General features: G+C 42.3%; 1 protein-coding gene across 11 annotated transcripts in view; it reads left to right on the forward strand.

Annotated features, from left to right (window-relative positions):
* BLTP1 (bridge-like lipid transfer protein family member 1) overlaps positions 1-18,797 on the forward strand; it is a 197,891-nt gene that overhangs the window by 141,662 nt on the left and 37,432 nt on the right. For 5 of the 11 annotated variants that reach the window (XM_069978550.1, XM_069978552.1, XM_069978555.1 and 2 more), the window contains exons 52-65: positions 675-780; positions 2,872-2,969; positions 5,191-5,376; positions 6,386-6,554; positions 7,430-7,641; positions 9,941-10,139; positions 11,287-11,346; positions 11,732-11,958; positions 12,729-12,926; positions 13,112-13,242; positions 14,754-14,877; positions 14,967-15,076; positions 16,348-16,438; positions 18,344-18,409. In XM_069978550.1, coding sequence (XP_069834651.1) covers positions 675-780; positions 2,872-2,969; positions 5,191-5,376; positions 6,386-6,554; positions 7,430-7,641; positions 9,941-10,139; positions 11,287-11,346; positions 11,732-11,958; positions 12,729-12,926; positions 13,112-13,242; positions 14,754-14,877; positions 14,967-15,076; positions 16,348-16,438; positions 18,344-18,409 — 1,977 coding nt within the window. The remainder of the gene's footprint in view (positions 1-674; positions 781-2,871; positions 2,970-5,190; positions 5,377-6,385; positions 6,555-7,429; positions 7,642-9,940; positions 10,140-11,286; positions 11,347-11,731; positions 11,959-12,728; positions 12,927-13,111; positions 13,243-14,753; positions 14,878-14,966; positions 15,077-16,347; positions 16,439-18,343; positions 18,410-18,797) is intronic. The other 6 variants (XM_069978562.1, XM_069978559.1, XM_069978561.1 and 3 more) reach the window with 3 other exon arrangements.

Below are 18,797 nucleotides of genomic sequence, written 5' to 3' on the forward strand. Positions count from 1 at the left end.
CATTTTAAAGCAGCTTCACACGTACCGGATCCGCAGCGGATTTCACACTGCGAGTTTGCAGCAAAATCCGCTGCGGATCCATGTAGTGTGAAGGTCTATGGCGGTTACATATCCGTAGCGGAATATTCATTCCACTGAGAATATGTAACCCAGCCTCTTTAACCCCCTGCATCCCGCCACCCACAGCCCCCGGCTCGGAGCATACATTACCTGCTCAGCACTGTGGCTGTGTGACGCTCCCGGCTCCCATTGGTCCCCATCAGTGCGCGGCTGTGTGCTGCCGTGCACTGATCGGCTGATGAGGAGCGAGGGAAGCCAGGAGCCTCACACACAGCCGTGGTGCCAAGCAGGTAATGTATGCTCTGGGCCGGGGGATGCAGGGGGTTAAAGAGGCTGGACCACATACTGGCAGCGGAATGAAAATGTGGGTGTGTGACCCATTCACTTCACCCTACCAGAATCCGCAGCGGATCTGGTACGTGTGAAGATACCCTTAGAGTGTGACATATTGCTCTGGGCATTGAGGACTGAGACCCCCTCATCATGAATAGGTTTATGGTGTTTGTATTTCCAGCACTTACTTTTCTGCCATAACAGGGAAAATATCTTTAGTCACTATTATTGAAATGAATAATAAATCCTAAGTATTAATAAATTGTCCATCTCAATGACAGGTTGGGTCTTTTGAGCACAATCTCACTACTGACCTACTGAACCACTTGGTATTTGTACAGAAAGTCTTCATGAAAGAAGTCAACGAAGTCATACAGAAAGTCTCAGGTTTGTGAATTAGTTTTTCTACTAATGGTGCGCTTAAACAGAACAAGACAAGACATGAAGGGGGAGGGGAGGGGAGGGGGGTAAGGTAGCGGTCCAGACTCCCTCAGGTATAGCCTTGCTGTGTACAGTAAGCATCCCACGGGTACCACACCGCCTCAAAGAGGTCCAAGGTCCAAGAGGTCCAAGTTCTCATGTCTTTTATTCTAGCCACCAAGTCCGCCAGTGGGGGCGGTAGGGTCTGCTTCCACTATCAAGGTCTTAGCTGCTGTCAGTAGTTGCAATACAAGTTTAGTAGCTTTCTTACCAATAGTTCTTGGGGTCAGGTTGAGGAGGCACGCTAGGGGGTCACAGGGAAAAGGCTTCTGTATAATAGTAGATATCGTGCCACAAAGGGTGGACCAATAAGGCTTAATGCTCGGACAGTCCCAAAAGATATGGTGGACTGTTCCCGTTCCCCTCAGGCATCGCCAACACAGAGGGGAAATGGAGGCATTCAATTTGTTAAGCAATTCGGGGGGGGGTGGTACCACAGCATAAGCAATTTATACTGGGTCTCCTTGTAGGCGGTACAAATGGATGATTTAGCTGCCCTCTCCCATATGATCCCCCAGCACTCCGGGGAGATGGTTTTGGCCAGGGCTGTCTCCCATTTCACCATGTACTTGTGACGAGTCGGGGTGTCGTCTACAGGCGAGCCCAGTACTTTATAAATATTAGAAATCAGGCCTTGCCCATTGGGGCCAGCTCTAGACAGCTGTTCGAATGCCGTAGGCTTGGAGACCGGGGTGGACCCCAACAGGGTGGTCATAAAGTGATGTAGCTGTAAGTATGTGAATTGCTCCATCAGAGGGAGTCCATGTTTTTTGCGAAAGATAGCAAGGTACGAGTGAGATGATTGACAATGTCCACAAATTGAAACAGATTGCGCTCTCCCCATGTCCGGACCACCACAGACTCCATAACTGGGGCAAATGCGGGGGTAAGGAGGAATGAAGCTAAGGGCGAGAGTGGGGAAAAAAGTTTAAATTTAGTGGAGCATGTTAGCCAAATTTGTCTAGTATGTCGGATAGGGTCCAGGAGTGGGTCAGGGAAGGTAATGTCCGGGTTAGGGAGCCAAAGGAGGGAATTTGGATGGATAGGGGCCAACCATCTCCGTTCTATGGCCATCCATTTGCTATAAGCATGATAGGAAGTCAATGAGGGAATACACCGTAGGTGGGTGGCCCAATAATATTGTACAACATTTGGCACTGCCAAGCCGCCCTGGACCTTACTAGTCAGCATTACGGATTTAGGGATTCTGTGTCTCTTCCCGTCCCATATAAATCTAAACATGGCTGCTTGGATGGCTTTAAGTTCATGCATTGGGACCCTAACTGGTAAGGTTTCAAAGTGGTACAGTAATTTAGGGAGAATAGACATCTTAACCGCTGCTATGCGGCCCAGGAGGGAGATGTAATGCTTGCTCCATTTCACCATAAGCTTATTGACTTTTTCTAACTATGTGTATTAGCATCCAGATGCATTTGACCCTTGGAACCGAAATATTTAGAAACCTCAGCATTGGTTTGGTGATTTTCTCCATTGTTCTAGGTGGATTCTGCTTTTATTACTGTACTTTAGGGTCCATTTACATAGAAAGATTATCTGCCAAAGATTTGAAGCCAAAGCCAGGAATGGATTTAAAAAGATGCAAAATCTCAGGCTTTCCTTTATGACCTGATCTCTGTTTATAGTCTGTTCCTATTACACGGAACGATTTTTAACAATGAACGACTAATGATAAACGATCGCAAATGTATGACCCTTTACAATAAATGTTCACAACCCGACCCCCTTCTCCCCCCTGCCAAACCAGGAAGTGCGCAGGGATGCAGCAGTACAGAGTTGAATTCTTGGCAAATGAAAAGAACACTTTAAATAGTAAAAGTCCCTAATAAATTACCTAAAACACAGTATAGGGTATTGGTATAATGTTCTGTTGTAAAAAAAAGAAATCACCATGGGTTTGCTGTATTCATAATAACCCTAAAAGACATTAGTTTTGTTAAAGTAGTATTGTCACATAACATGTTCTAAACCTTTTTTCAGGTGGAGAGCAGCCAATCCCTCTCTGGAATGAACATGACGGCACAACCGATGGAGAAAAACCAAAAATCCTCCTTTATTCCCTCAACCTGCGCTTTAAAGTATGTCCTTTAAATTTCATGTCATTTACCGTACATGCCGCATAATGTCACTGGGGCCAGTCAGTCTGAAGGTGCTGTAGTCACAATAGAGCTCAAGCTATTGAACGGCACCGATATCCTCTGGCATCCAGTCAGTGCAATGTCCCCCACTGCATTAAAAACGTCTTATATGCACCCTTCATTAAAAGGGCCGATTTAGTGACCTTGTAAAGTTTAATCTGTACCTGTCATTAAAACTTTCTAAATCAACACTGGATGTGATATAAAGCAAGTTTTTTGTTGTCATGCTGTAAAACAAAGCTATACTTACCAGAAATCCAGGTCCAGTCTCCTGAAGGGTTTTTAGTCTTGTGCTGATTGAAAAAAAAAAAAAAGAGACTAAACACATGAAGTCCCGGCCAGTACAGAGAGACATACAGATGACCTGGAAAACATGGGACTTCCTGTTTTAGAGTGTTTGAAAAAAAGAAACGGTAAGAACACAGGAAGTGCCGTGTTTTCCATGATAACTAAAAAAAAAATGACTGTAAATTGCAAACTTGCTTTATATCACATCTACTGTTGATTTAGGTTTTGAAAGTTATAACGACAGTGACACTGTGAAGCCCTACAAAAACTTTCCCTTTATGTCCCATCAAATTACAGTAGGACATGCCCACATCCTACAGTGTATTAATTTCAAATGGTGCATATTTGTTCTATGCAGGTTTTTTAAAAAATTCCAAAATCTTTCCAGGGAATTAAAAAAATCAATGATTCCCCCAGCATTAAAGTATAATTGGGCAGGTTAAATGGGGTAATTGGGATTCCAGGACCCACAGTGATTTACCCAGTTAAAGGGGTTATCCATGATTAGAATAAAAACTCAGGTGTTTGTGTATACTATTCACCTCCATACTATTTACCTCCAGACAACAGTGATTCTGTTTCTGGAAGAAAGCAGCCATGGTTTTCTAAGATAGAATAGGTTATCGGGCACTAGCACATTTTTTACATCTGGCTGCCATATAAGAAAACATAACAAACATTATATGCTTTCCTCTATGCACTCCCCGATTGTTGCTGATATCCCCCACTGTCTGTAGCCGCCTTAATGTCCGAGACCAGCTCCTCTTAGGAGTCTCAGCCAGCTCTGCCAATCACTGGCTACAGCCCTGTCCGCTCTCAATCAGTGATTGGCTGAGCCGGCTGTCACTCCTGAGATGAGCTACTCTCGGTAGTAGCAGTGGTTACAGTCATCGTCACATAGGCCACGCCCCTTCAGCGGCCATTGGTATGGGCTGACCTTGAGGGGGTGGGGTCTAGACCTTTAGGCTGGCCTGTTCCAATGGCTGTCGAGGGATGGAGCCAATGTGCCGATGACTGGGGCGGGGCCAACGGTGGCGTTGTGGGCAGTGCCGCCCAGGTAGCACAATCCACAGATGATAAAAGATAATTTTTTACTGGAACAAGGATCATGTCGTATAATATAAAATAAGGTATGAAAACTGTAAAATTTACCATTTACACCTGCGTAGAGAAGTCATAATGCAAAAGGGGGGGACAGTGTCACTTTAAAGAGGTTATCCAGGATTAGAAAAGCATAGCTACTTTCTTCCAGAAATAGCACCACATGTGTCCTTATTTTGGGTGTAGGGCTTTGCAGCTCCGTTTCATTGAAATGAATGGTACTGGGTTGTAATACCGCACACAGGGACAGGGGTGGATAACCCCTTTAAGGGAAATATTTATTCAGATTTCACGATCAAAATACAAGGCTGACTATCACAGCAACCTCAGGGTTTCGGGGCGAGACAGAACACCACTGGCTCTGTCATTTTATATTAGCAGAACAATTGTGTCTTTTATGGTTTATGCTGCTGGGCACTCTTTAAAAAGGAAGATCCTGTTCAATTGTACATTGTTACTGTGTGGGGAAGCACACGCTATTCATTATATTTTAGGACAGGGGTAGGGAGCCCGGGTTTCCAGCTGTTGCAAAACCACAACTCCCATCATGCGTGGACAGCCTTTGGCTGTATTAGGGTATTATATCTTACACAATATTACTGGTGTTAGTCTTTGTGTGTGTGTGTGTGTGTGTATATATATATATATATATATATATATATATATATATATATATATATATATATATTATAATTTTTTTTTTGTACTATGACAGCTTGAATGTTAACAGTGAACACTCATATGTCATATTTCATTTATGTCTTATTTTCAGGGCATCCAAGTGACAGCTACGACTCCATCCATGAGAGCGGTCAGATTTGAGACAGGACTAATAGAACTGGAATTGTCAAATCGGATTCAAACAAAGGCCATGCCCGGAAGCAGCAGCTATTTGAAGCTTTTTGGAAAATGTCAGGTTGACTTGAATTTGGCTCTCGGACAAATTGTGAAGCATCAGGTCAATTTATTTTCCTTTTTTTCCCCCAAAAAAATATCCATTACATTTTGTTTATATCTTGATTGTTTGTTCGTGTTTGTGTGTGTCATGCCCATCTGGTTAGTAACACGTATGTATTTGTTCTTTGGAAATAGACCTCTTGAATGGAGAACTAATATTTTTTACCCATAATGTTTATACCATCTTTTATTCCTCTGAAAAGTTTATTTTTTGCTGATCAAGTCATCACGTAGTTTAATCTTTTGTTCATTTATATAGAACTTTTCATAAATTTTTAAAGGGAAACTGACAGCACCGATATGCATATATCTGTGCTGCCATTTTCCCATTGCTGATCTCACGAGCAGTGCATACTTACCTCCCTCGTTGCTCTGTGATCCGTCCTGTTCCTAAAAAACTATTTTTATCCTCACGCGGACAGTGTCACGGGTCTGCGCCTGCCCTGAACATGCCTGGACAGGCATGGACAGTATTAAAAACATACCTCTGTGACACTGTCACCATGGGGATAAAGAACATTTTTTAGGAACATGACTGATCCCAGAGCAGCACGGAAGGTAAGTATGCGCTGCTCGTGTGATTGGCAATGGAAAACTGGCAACAGGGATATATGAATATCCGTGCTGTCAGTTTTCCTTTAAAGAGAACCTATTATCTAATTTTAGGTGTCTCTATAATAAAAAGTGTATGTGTCCCTTAGTGTATTTATAAAGATACAGACTCCCTTTGCAGTCTGTATCTAATACCTCACCTAGTCCTCTGTCTCTGTGCTGTAACGTGAAGCACCGCCATCTTGGTGACGTTATTGCGTTCCAGTGCTGTCACCCCAATCCCCACTTGCGACCTAAATGGATCCCATAGACTTACATTGAAAGTCCGTCTAGATGGCGCTGTGGGCATACTTCCCCTGACTCGTTCTCTTGAATACTCAGACCACAACCAAAACTTTTCATATGTCTCTCCTCTCTTACCTTATTTACATTGTAATTGTTTGCTGTGACCCATACAGGTTTATGAAGAGGCTGGATCAGATTTTCATCAAGTTGCCTATTTTAAAACTCGCATTGGCTTGCGTAATGCTCTCCAAGAGGAGATCAGTGGTTCAACAGGCAGAGAAGCAGTACTTATTACTCTAAGTCGGCCCATAGTCTACGCACAGCCTGTGGCCTTTGACAGAGGTAGGTGTTAAACAAACATTATACATAGTTGCAAGTATACAGAAAATAATTTAGGGCCCATGCTTACCTTGCAGTGCTTCCCCGATGCCAGTTTTTTTTTTTTTTTTCAATAATTTGTTGGGTTTTGTAAAACAACCATGGGCACACCCACTTTACCAGCTTAATTTTTTTGTGTGTGGTTTGTTCTTTCAAAATATCACAAATACCAAAAATACCTAAAAGTCACAGAGAAATGTGTGCCACATTTGTGTCGCAAAAGCTGAGAGACATCGGTGGGATCCTGCCTGCAGTTTGTTTCAGTGGAACGGCCGGCACTCCTCTGCTTCCGTGGCTCTTCGTTCAAAGAAATGACATGTCGATTCTTTGAGCAGAGAGAGCGCCCTCAGGCCGCTCAGCCAGTCACTGGCCGGGACCGCTATACTGTCTGTTCCTCTGGTGCTCATTGAACTTTGTAGTGGCAGTCTAGTGCTCACAAGACCTTGCTTCACCGATTGCAATGTATAAGACCGCCATCTTTATTTCTTATAACGTCACAGGCAGTGTTGTCAGAACCTCTCTGTGTGCTTCCCTGCTCCCTCCTTTCAGCACTAAGTCACAGCTCCAGTCCAGTCAGGACTCTCATTGTATACAGACAATAACAATTGTGTACGATACAATAACAGATAATTGCCTAAACTACATTATGGGTAATATGCCGTTATCGCCTCATCTGTTGGGTCTGTACTTTTGTTTTTCTTTAACATTTTGCCATTATGTTCTCATTTCAGTGATAGCGCACAGAATGTTAAAATGTATTTACTAAAAAGTCGTCTGACTCTTCATTATGATAACGCTTACCCTCAAAATTTTAACCACGTTGTATTACTTCTTTTAAGCTGTGCTATTTTGGCTGAATTACAAGGCAGCGTATGATAACTGGAATGAACAGCGCCTGGCACTAAACAAAGATATTCACATGGCAACTAAGGAAGTGGTGGACATGCTGCCAGGGATTCAGCAGACATCTGCACAGGCTCTGGGAACTCTCTTTCTTCAACTAACAGTAAATGATCTGGGTATATGTTTACCCATCACCAGCGCCCCACCGGTATGTGAACAGGCTAGAAGAATTCTTACATGGTGTATATGTGTGATTATTTACGTCCAGGGATGTTTGAACAGTTATTGTTTTTAAAGTGACTCTGTACCCCTTATCTGACCCCCCCAAACCACTTGTACCATCAGATAGCTGCTTTTAATCCAAGATCTGTCCTGGGGTCCGTTAGGCAGGTGATGCAGTTATTGTCCTAAAAAAAAAACCAGCCTTTAAACTTGCAGCCCTGTGTCAAATTGGCGTGGCCTAGAGTACCCGTGCCCTAGGCTTGCACCGCCTTTCTGTCCCTCCTTGATGCCTCTTCACCATCAGCAATGCCCCTGGGCAGGATTTCTCTTATTCATCACTTGTCTGATCACTGCACATGGGCCTTAACCATCCAGCATATGTGCAGTGTTTAGAGTGATGATGATTAGGAGAGATCCTACCCAGGGGCATTGCTAATGGTAAAGAGGGCGGGGAGGAAGGACGGAGAGGCGGTGTTAGGTTAGGGCACAGACACTCTAGGCCACGCCAATTTGACACAGGGCTGCAAGCTTAAAAGTTGTTTTTTAGGACATTACCTGCCGAGCGGACCCCAGGACAGATCTTGGATTAAAAGCAGCTATCTGACGGTACAATTGGTTTGGGGAGGGGGGGGAGATTGTGGGTACAGAGTCACTTTAATTATTTCCTATGAAAGATGGAGAGACTATCTGTGATCCTAAACAGTTAGGTCTACACCACAGGCTCATATTGGTGGTTTTGTTTTAAAACAATTTCTAGAGCACACAAACTCTAAGAGCCCTATTACACGGGACGATTATCCTGCAAAAAAGCGTTAAATCGTTCAAATTTAAACGATAATCGTTCCGTGTAATTGCAACGATCGAAAAATCTTTTGTATGTCGTTGATCGTTTATTTAGATCTGAACCTAAAATTATCGTTAATCCTTCGCTAATCATTCGCTGTAATTCCACGTTTGTTCACTCGAGTTCAGCGTTTTTTCACTAATCGTTCAGTGTAATTGCACATTGTTCTTTCTTTTTCTGGGATCAGAAGGAATAAACGATTATAGTAACGATCGCAATAACGATCATAGTAACGATCGTAACTAACGACTACCGTTCTGTGAACGATTTCAGGTTAACGATAAACAATCCCGTTTGCCTTTTGATTCTTTTTTTAATAATGAAAAATTGGACCAAAACAGATGCATATAAAAAACGTAGGGCAAGCTGTGCCTAAGCAATTTTTTCTTTTTCTCCAATTAACGATAAACAATTGCGAACGACCTGAAATTTACCATAATACACAGAACGATGGTCGTTAGTTATGATCGTTTGTATACTCTATACTCCTACTGATCCCGGCGAAACAAACAATGTATACAAACACAGAAAGATGTGCGAATGATTAACAATGATTTTATGGTCAGCTCAAAAGATGCGATCAACGACACTCAAACAAATTTCCGTTAGTCGTTTAATTGTTGCCTGCGCACACACGGAAAGATTATCGCTTTAAGTGTCACTGTTGTTTATATTTTTTTTTGCAGAAATCAATAGTACAGGCGATTTTAAGAAACGTTGTAATTGGGTTTATTAGCCGAAAAATGCATTTTTATCATGAGAAAGCAGTTTGAAGCTCTCCCCCCTGTCTTCATGGTTCTCTCATGGAGAGGGGAGGGGTGGAGGGAGATGAGGCACCAAAACAGGACAACAGAGTTATTTTACAGCTACATCACCAGGCTATCTCCTCTGAAGTCAGCACTGACCTCTGAATACCGGCTTTCACACAGCTCCCGCTGTGTAATCCTTTGTTCTCTGCTGGTGACTAATGTCCCTCCTACCTCCTCCCCTCTCCATAGATTACACAGGGCACGACTGATGTAAAAGAGTTGAGATTTCCTGATAATGAGCAGTGAATGAGAGAGAGAGGAGGAGGGGGACCTAGGGAAAGGCTTTTTGAAAGCAGATAATGGCATATTTGCCTAATAAACCCAATTACAAAGTTTCTTACAATCGCCTGGACTATTGATTTCTGCCAGAAAAAAAACAAAAAACGACAGTGACACTTTAAATTCAAACGATTTAAGCCTAGGTTTCCTTCCACAGTCAAAACAACCTACTAATAGCTAATTGGCATTCTATGGAATTGGCTCTCCTTTGTGTCTGGTACCTGGTGTACATGCTGAGGGTCTGTACACAGCCGCAGAATATGTTGGGGCTTTATAAGCAAAGAGGGAAAAAATGTGTATGTGTTTATGCCACTAAAACTCTACAATTGGCCGTGATCATTTTGTCTCCTCAGGCAAACCATACTGCTGACTTTGATACCGGTTCTGCTTTGGTTCTTACAATTGAGAGTACTTTGATCACAGCCTGTTCTTCTGAGTCTTTGGTGAGCAAAGGGCACTTCAAAAACTTCTGTATTCGCTTTGCTGATGGTTTTGAAACCTCATGGGATGATTGGAAGCCAGAAGTAAGAACTGATCTAGTAATGAATGCATGTAAGTATGCCATTGGTTTTCTTATTTAAAGGGTCTCTGACACTAGATTTTATACAGCCGTATCTAAACTACTGACAGAGACCTGATGACGTTGATATATTATGTACTACTTTTTTTTTCTTTTAGGCTATGTTCTCACAACTTAAATTTTTAATAATCACGGCCGTTGATTCTAAACAGTTCACACAATGGAAAGTGCAGCTCCAGCTGCGCTTTCCATTGTGTGCAATGGTGCATTGGGATGCAGGGGCTGAAGTTCAAGTTCATTCATCCGGTACTGCATTACAGGCTGGAATGAACTTCACTGACACCGGCCGTACTGTGACACGGCCGAGTCACATAACGGCCTGTGTCTTACTAAGTGTGAAACCGGCCTTAGACAGTATTCATAAAACTGCCCTATTGTGTGTTACTGCCAGGTAGGGGTAGGGGCACATCCACAGGCATACCCTTCAGATTTGTAATAAGCTGCGAGTGTACACACTTTAAGTGCCCGGCATCCGACAGATCATAAAATGAGTGTCTATATTCTCTAATGTACTAAATTTAGCAACTGTTTATTGAAGCAGCAGTAATGTCATATTAAAAATACAATTCTCCTTGTTCCCTGTTTGTACTGTTTTGCCTTGGGACTCCACAAAGTCTGTGTTCTGTATTTCCTGTATTGTATGTATTATTTGGAAAATAAAAAACTTAAATAAAAAAAAATAAATAAATACAATTCTGCATGTACACAATATTAATGATAACAATTAAAGGGAAAAAGGACAGCATGGATATATATATGTATGCCAGCTTTCTGTTGCCAATCACATGAGCATTGCATAAATTCTGTCCCCTTGAGTTAAATGTTAAACACTACTGAGTGCGCTCTGTGACCTTTGAAAAGGTCATTTCACAGGAAGCTGCTATTGTCTCCTCTATTTACTGGTGTCACATGATGCTGCAATGCTGTTCAGATCACTTTACAGCAGCCTCCTCTTATCACCACAGACCCAACAGGAAGTCTCAGGTTAGTTTTAGCCCCGGTGGTGAGAATGAGAACTGCAAGGCTTGGCTTGGCTTACTATACAGAATATAAATAACATAGCGACCAGTCACAGCTCAGCTTCCCCAATGTCTTGTGATTCATTTCTTCATCTCTTAGGTGTGGTTCCTGATGGAACTTATGAAGTGTGCTCCAGGACCACAGGACAGGCTTCTGCAGGTAGGTGGACACGATACAGCATCTGTGACTGTAAATAACACACTAAAAATCTCTTCTGGTTTTTAAGTCTTGGTTGTAAGAGTACGTAATATAATATTTTGGCAGGGTTCACATACCTGTTGTGGCTTGCAGCCAATTACTGGACAGCAAAACCACATGTGGCTTACGGAAAACCAATGGTTTGGTTGGTGGTTTGGTTTTTGGTTGCATGTTTTTAAATGAAATACAGTACATGCTGTTTTTATTACATTCCGCTACTGAAAAATAGGTGGCCAATAATCATGTTAGAGAACCGCGGTGCTAAAACTTCAGAATTTATCAAGTACTTTTTAGTTATTTGTATACTATTACAGACATGTAATGTGTCCTTATTCCTGTCCTATAGAAAGCAGCAGTGCAGGAACATGGACTTTAAATGTTTTATGGAAGATGTGTGGTATCGATGTGCACATGGACCCAAACATCGGTAAAAGGCTTAACGCTCTCGGCAATACTCTAACCACGCTGACCGGGGAAGAAGACATAGATGACATTGCGGATTTGAACTCTGTGAATATAGCCGACTTGTCAGATGAAGATGAAGTTGACAGCATGTCTCCCACGGTCCATGCAGTAAGTTCCTGCCGCATGTATTATTGTGCACAGTGTGCTGTAGTTGAATATAAAATGGTGCTTCTCCATATCCTATTTGCTGTGCAACATTTACTTTTTTACCTATTACTGACCACATTTTTATATTTCTACAGTGAAGGCAACAAGACTGACATTCACTCTACTAAGCGCCCTGTTCACACTTGTGCTAGTTCTTTTAGAGTAGGTTTCTGCTGATCGAATACTGTAGCTGGTTACAGTTTTATATCCACTGGTTGATGTATTTAACGCGGCATAACAACATTTGGTTACTGCTCCAACAACACAGCCAGTCAGTGGAATAACAAAACCGCTGGGACCTCAGGCTCTAGTATGCTGCAATTTGCAGATGGTGCTCATTGTCCGGTTTCACGGCATATACAGTACAAGAGATGAGAACTTTTGTTATACTAAAGGCCCTACTACACCAAGCGCTTATTGGCCGTATTTGGCAGATTATTGGCCGTTACGGCTGATATTCGCTTGCTGTAATAGCTCCAAGCAAAAAGGCACTAGAAGTAAATTACAAATCTATATAACTTTCTAAAACCAGTTGATTTGAAAGAAAAAGATTTTCGCTGGACAACCCCTTTAAAGCAATCGGTTTCGTCTTCACATCTTTACCTGTTTTCCCATAGATCTGTTTAGATAGATGTGTGAAGAATTATATGTAACCTCTGCAAAAATGTAACTATTTTATTCTGTGGGAACTCGGATCTAACATAGAACTAACCGTACCGTTTACTGTTTAGAGCCCAGAAGCAGTTTGTGTAAATGGAGAAAGCCTCAAACTTACCTTTGGTCAGCGACTTGTAAATCACCTCCTTGGCCTGAAACCCAAACGTCAACGTTACTCATTCAATGCAGATTATCTCTCTGGTTCAGAAATATCTGACTCCAGTTCTGTCCGGTCACATGCGAACGCAAGCAGGTCTCACTCATGGGCAAATGTATGTAACAATGATCCAACCTTAATCAAATCAACCAAAACTCGGATCACTGGTGAATATCACAAGGAATTAAATTGACCCTTAATCGATGATTTCTGCATGCCTAACTCACAGGGTTATTGGTTCTAATAAAGTAAGTGCTACTGCTTGCATCATATCAAATGTAACCAGATATATTATTCCAGGAGACGGCTGACTACAGACGTCCGGGGCAGCCTGGAGGCCAGAACGCAGATCCACGAGGACGCAAGTTTGTCAAGCGTCTAGTTGATATACGAGAACTAAATGAACAAGCCAAAGTTATTGATGATCTCAAGTGAGTTGGTAGTGAGAGGGTTGTCTCAATCTCATTTTCTATACAAGAGCATTTGTTGTTCTGTATCGTGGTCTCTTTATTAAGTTTCTTGACTCCCACTGAAAATAATAGGTCTATAAATGAGACCATGCATTCAAAAATAGCTGTTGTATAACTAAATATACACTAAATATTACTGTGTCATCTATATTTTTGTCTTAAACTCTTTCATTTTGGGGGGGGGGGGGAACAACATTGTCTAATTCTTAGAAGGTATAAACCACGGGCCCGATAATAACTGTAAACAAGCGCCGATCTGCTAGATCGGCACTCATTTACTGAGCCTATTACACGGCCTGATAATTGTTTAACAAGGGCTGCATGGACATCGTTACCGATGTCCTTGCAGCCCTTGCTTAAACTGTATACATTACCTGTCCAGGCTGCAGGGCTCCTCTTGCACTCTGCTTCTCCCCGGGTCCCACACGTTGGAGCTCCAGAGCAGCTGACAGGCCGCTCAGCCAATCACTTGCCGTGGCAGTCCCTGTCATTGATTGGCTGAGCGGCCTGTCAGCTGAGACAGGCTGCTCTGGAACTGCAACGCGCAGGACCCGGGAAGAAGCAGAGCGCAAGAGTAGTCCTGGACCATGGATAGGTAATGTATGCACTTTGCATATCGTCAGCCGCCGGCCGCGCACCGCTATTACACGTAGCGCCCCACAATTATAGGTCCAAACCTATATAAACATTGAACGTATGATCGTTGTTATCGGCTGATCGTTGTGTTTATTGCACGGAATGATAATCTGCCGGATAGGGAAGATTTAGCCGATTATCGTTCCATGTAATAGTACCCTTAGACTAGACAGTCTATAAATGCAACAAAATTTTAACAATAGCTCAGGCTGTTTGAAAGTCTGGCACATATATTTAAAGGGGAACTATCAGCATGTTAGATGAATCTAACCTGCTGATATGTCCCTATTGCACAGGAGACTCAGAGCAGAAAGGTATGTCTCTTACCTTCCTCCTAGGAGCCTTTCTTGTGCCCCCATAGTGCTGATTCGGCCAGCATGCTCCCCGGTCGGCCCACCCCTTTTTAATGATAATGAATGGAGCTGGTCGGATCGTGCTATGGGGGCAGGCAGTGCTCCTAGCGGTCTCCACAGACTGTGAGGAACACGACTAACTGCATCAGAACAACGCCGAGGAGGAAGGTAAAAGACATACCTTCCTCCTTAGCATCTCCTGTGCAATAGGGACATATCAGCAGGTTAGATTTGTCTAACCTGCTGATAGTTCCCCTTTAAACTGTACAAGTTTAGACCAATGATTAGTTGGCTTACTTTTACACCAAACACCTGGTGCCCCTTTTCACCAAAGACACGCGTTCTTTCCTAGTAGCCCTCCATGTTTATCTAAAAATATATGTTTTTTATTTTGAAACTAACAGTGCTATACATTTAGCTGGCTATACATTTATAATCTAGCTAAAAAAAGTGTTAAAGATAGTCTTCATTTTTTTTCTAAAGGAAACTTGGAGCAAGTGAAGGAACTATAAACCAGGAAATTCAGCGTTATCAGCACCTTGAGTCGGTGGCAGTAAATGATATCCGTAGAGATGTTCGGAAGAAGCTGCGCAGGTCCAGTATGAGGGTGAGTTATTACATGCGACCATCCAATATATGTGTAATATCAAGGTACCTTGTTGGTAACTTTTTTTTTTTTCTATTTCACACTGAAAGGCCGCTTCACTGAAGGATAAATGGGGTCTTGGATATAAACCTAGCTATAATCGATCCAAGAGCATCACTGCATCTGGAAGACCACCTTTAAAGCGAACAGACCGAGCAAGGTAACTTGTTAACTATTGCAGTCTGGTATTTTGCTAGAAACCTGGTACTTTCACAAAGTTTTTGTAATTATATAAAACAGAAAAGTACCCAACTGATACTCGAGCAGGGGTTCTTTACTCTGGACATATTCTAAATCTGTGAAAGGTCTCTTGAGAACATGGTGGCCCCTTTTGCGGCGAAGTCTAACTCAGTTGCGAGTATTGACAAGGGTTTACCAAAGCCGGGCATCCATTCACAGATGGCTGTTTCGGGGTGTTTGCCCCTCGTCACTGTGGAGCAGGATTCTGGCTAACGGGAGCAATGAAGAGTCGACCAACAAAAACAGCAATCTCGAGGGGCAAATACCCTGTAACAGCTGTCTGTGGATGGATGCCTAGCTTTGGTAATCCCTTGTCATGTCGCAATATTCGCCACTGAGTTAGACTTTGATATAAAAGGGGCCACCCTGGTGTTTCCCTATTTATGTTCCAATACTCAAAACCAAGTGGGACTTAGTGGGCTAACTATCAGGGTGGTTTGGTGATTCCCCCACTGGGAGGCACCCCTTGGCAACAGACATTTTCCTTCCCTGGAGGGATATCTAGCTATTCACAACCGAGGCTCCACGGACCCCTTTTTTATTTATTTTAATTTATAGGGGGCAATGTATCAATGGAGATTCTTGAGTGAATATTTCATTGGATTTTTTTCACTGATCTCCCTGAGCTCAGTGATTACTGTGTTTTGTGTATCTTTATGTACTTGTACATGGTCTTGGCCCAGAAAAATCCAACACATGCGCAGTATGAGTTACTGAGCACTAGAGATGAGCGAATCGCTTTTCAAAGGTCACAGAGTACGCTCAGTGATATTTTACATTCATCTCAAGGGGACAGAGTCTGTTTATTGTCATCTATGTCCATGAGTCTTGTCACTAATAGTCACTAAATGCTGTAAAAAAAACAGCCCAGGCAATATGGCAGCCCCCATAACAATGTGCAAATAGTGAAATAAATAAAAATTAAAGTCAATAGAAACAGATTAGAATAAAAGAACAGATATTGGTATGTGATTCTAATCAGAAAATGAAGGTGACACATTCCCTTTAAGTAACATAACAAAAACTATATCAATTGTATATTTGTGTGATTGTACTGACTTGTGAAAACAAACAAATAAAGTTGCAGTATTGTGGGGTGTTTTTTGCAACTTCATCTAAAAAATAAAATAAGGATAAATTTAAGGTTTTGTGGCACATTTTATTTTTCTTTTGTTTTCTTCTCTTATGTAGTTCAAGGTTAGATGGCGAAGAACTTCCTGAAATACGTGTTGAAGCTGCTTCCCCTGCTGGACCCAGAGTCACCTTTAACATTCAGGATAGTGTAAGTACAACATTTAGGCATGCAAGCCCCAACACCAGTCCAGTGTCAGAACGAATCACCCTATATCATGGGTCTCTAAGCTGCAGCCATCCAGCTGTTGCAATACTACATTTCCCATCATGCCTGGACAGACAAATCCAAAGTTTTAGCTCTCTGGGCATGATGGGAATTGTGGTTTTGTAACTGCTGGAGGTTTGGAGACCCATGCCGTATATTAAAATTAGACACTGAATTTGTTTTTCCTCTCGATCACTTATAGTTGAAGTTATTAAAGAAAACCTTTACTGTCACTTTAATGCTTCCCAAACCACGAGTCACTGGGTGGTCCCTGGTGGATTACGCCTGCCCACCAGCCTGGATAGCTAGAACTGTCCCTATACCCAAACAGAGAGAGAGAGAGAACTACAGAGTTAACAGTCAGACTAGAGAACATTAACTAGATGCGTTCACCCACCAAGTCTGATTTTTAACTCTACTGTATCTGTATCAGTCAAGGTAAGTGGAGCGGGAAGGATCCACCAGAGGCCACCCCGGTGACTCATGGTTCAGGCAGCATTAAAGTGATGATAAAGGTTTCCTTTAATTCTTTAAAATGCTGACTCAGTAGTGACCACCTGGTAACAGCAGACATTTTTATGTGGTTATTAGAGATGAGCGAACCGGGTTCAAGTCGATCCGAACCCGAAGGTTCTGTATGTGATTAGCGGTGGCTGCTGAACTTGGATAAAGCTCTAAGGTTGTCTGGAAAACATGGATACAGCCAATGACTATATCCATGATTTCCACATAGCCTTAGGGCTTTATCCAAGTTCAGCAGCCCCAGCTAATCAAATGCCGAAAGTTCGGGTTCGGATGGACTCGAGCATGCTCCAGGTTCACTCATCTCTAGTGGTTATACAACTTGCAGTTTGGGCTATCACCTATGGTGTAGCATTGTGTCGGTTTATCTAGTTTTAATGTTTTGAGCTCTGCGAATGTCTGTACAGTAATTATTTAGTTCTGGAAACTTCTTAGTTCTTATGTATATCATCATGAAATGCAGGCATAAGGGGAGCCAGGAAAAAGTTTAATATCAATGCCAATCAGTAAGTGTCTTTCATATTCACCAATCACCCCCATGCATATGACATGTATGCAGTGGTACCACTAATTCTGAAGTAGTTCATATCCCTATGTGTCCTTTCTTAGCTTCTCTCTAAAATCGGTTTATTCAGTGATGTATAGGGTGAGATTACCAGCCTTTCACCCCATCATGATCTCAAGACGCTTATCAGTAAGTGCATACGCCGTGTCGGTCTATGTATCGACACCCAGTAACGTTTTTTTAAAGGAGAAGTCCGGTGTTTTCTAAAAGTTGTCAGCCTGCAGGGGGAGGGGGGAAATTGATTTCAAATACGCTCTTACCTCTCCCCGTGCTCGCGGTTACCACTGCCCGAAGGCATTTTCCCCATAGTTGTGATGACTTTACAACTCGGGGAGGTAAATGCCTGTCACCATTGATGGACTGGCCTCTCAGCCAATCAGTGACTGGAGCGGCGTCCCGCCTCAGTCACTGACTGGCTGAGCGGCCAGTCCATCAGCCCAGTCGTGACATGGAGATCCCGTAGCCCGGCGGGGGTCCCGCTCATGCTGCTCACATGGGGAGAGGTAAGTGCATACTTGCAGGCTGACAGCTTTTTAAAACACACCAAACTTCTCCTTTAAATGAAGACCTTTCGGTGTTTTGATATTGTGTTGAATTGATTTCATGAGAAATTGCAATCCTTACTAAAGGAAAGGTAAGGGCGGACACATCTCATCTCAGTGTAAGAGCTGTGATTAGTTTCCATTGATTTATTGATATTACTATCTAAAATCCATTATTTTATTTCTTTCTTTCCTTTTTTTATTTTTTTTTAATTGAAGTTGAATAATACAGTTTTAGGATTAAATCATCAGTCTCGATATTCTTGGGAGGAAGGGTATTTCAAGGTATTTGGAAACGAGAACCTGTCTGCCTGTTGGTGTCCTCCAGCTTCATCCAAATGTTACTCTTTCTCTTTGTTATGTGAAACAAAAAGCAGAGCGTGCAGCAACTATTCTCATTTACAGCTGGTTCAGCTTAGAAATTGGTGAACACACTCTGTTTATTAATAAATGTTAACACATTTCATTTTACTGCAAATGTAGGAGTTTTCTGTGACTTAGAAATCACACAGACCCAAAGTTTTAAAGAGGACATGTTTCCTCTTGTTGCCTCAGAACTTGTTGCCTCTGAACTTGCCCTACTATTTGTATTCCTCATGAAATATCACTTCTGTTTCATCCTTTCTTATAGCGCTGTGTTGTGCTGCCCTCTGTTATTCTTACTAGATATCTA

This window comes from Dendropsophus ebraccatus, chromosome 7, assembly GCF_027789765.1.
Source record: "Dendropsophus ebraccatus isolate aDenEbr1 chromosome 7, aDenEbr1.pat, whole genome shotgun sequence".
NCBI classification, from domain to species: domain Eukaryota; kingdom Metazoa; phylum Chordata; class Amphibia; order Anura; family Hylidae; genus Dendropsophus; species Dendropsophus ebraccatus.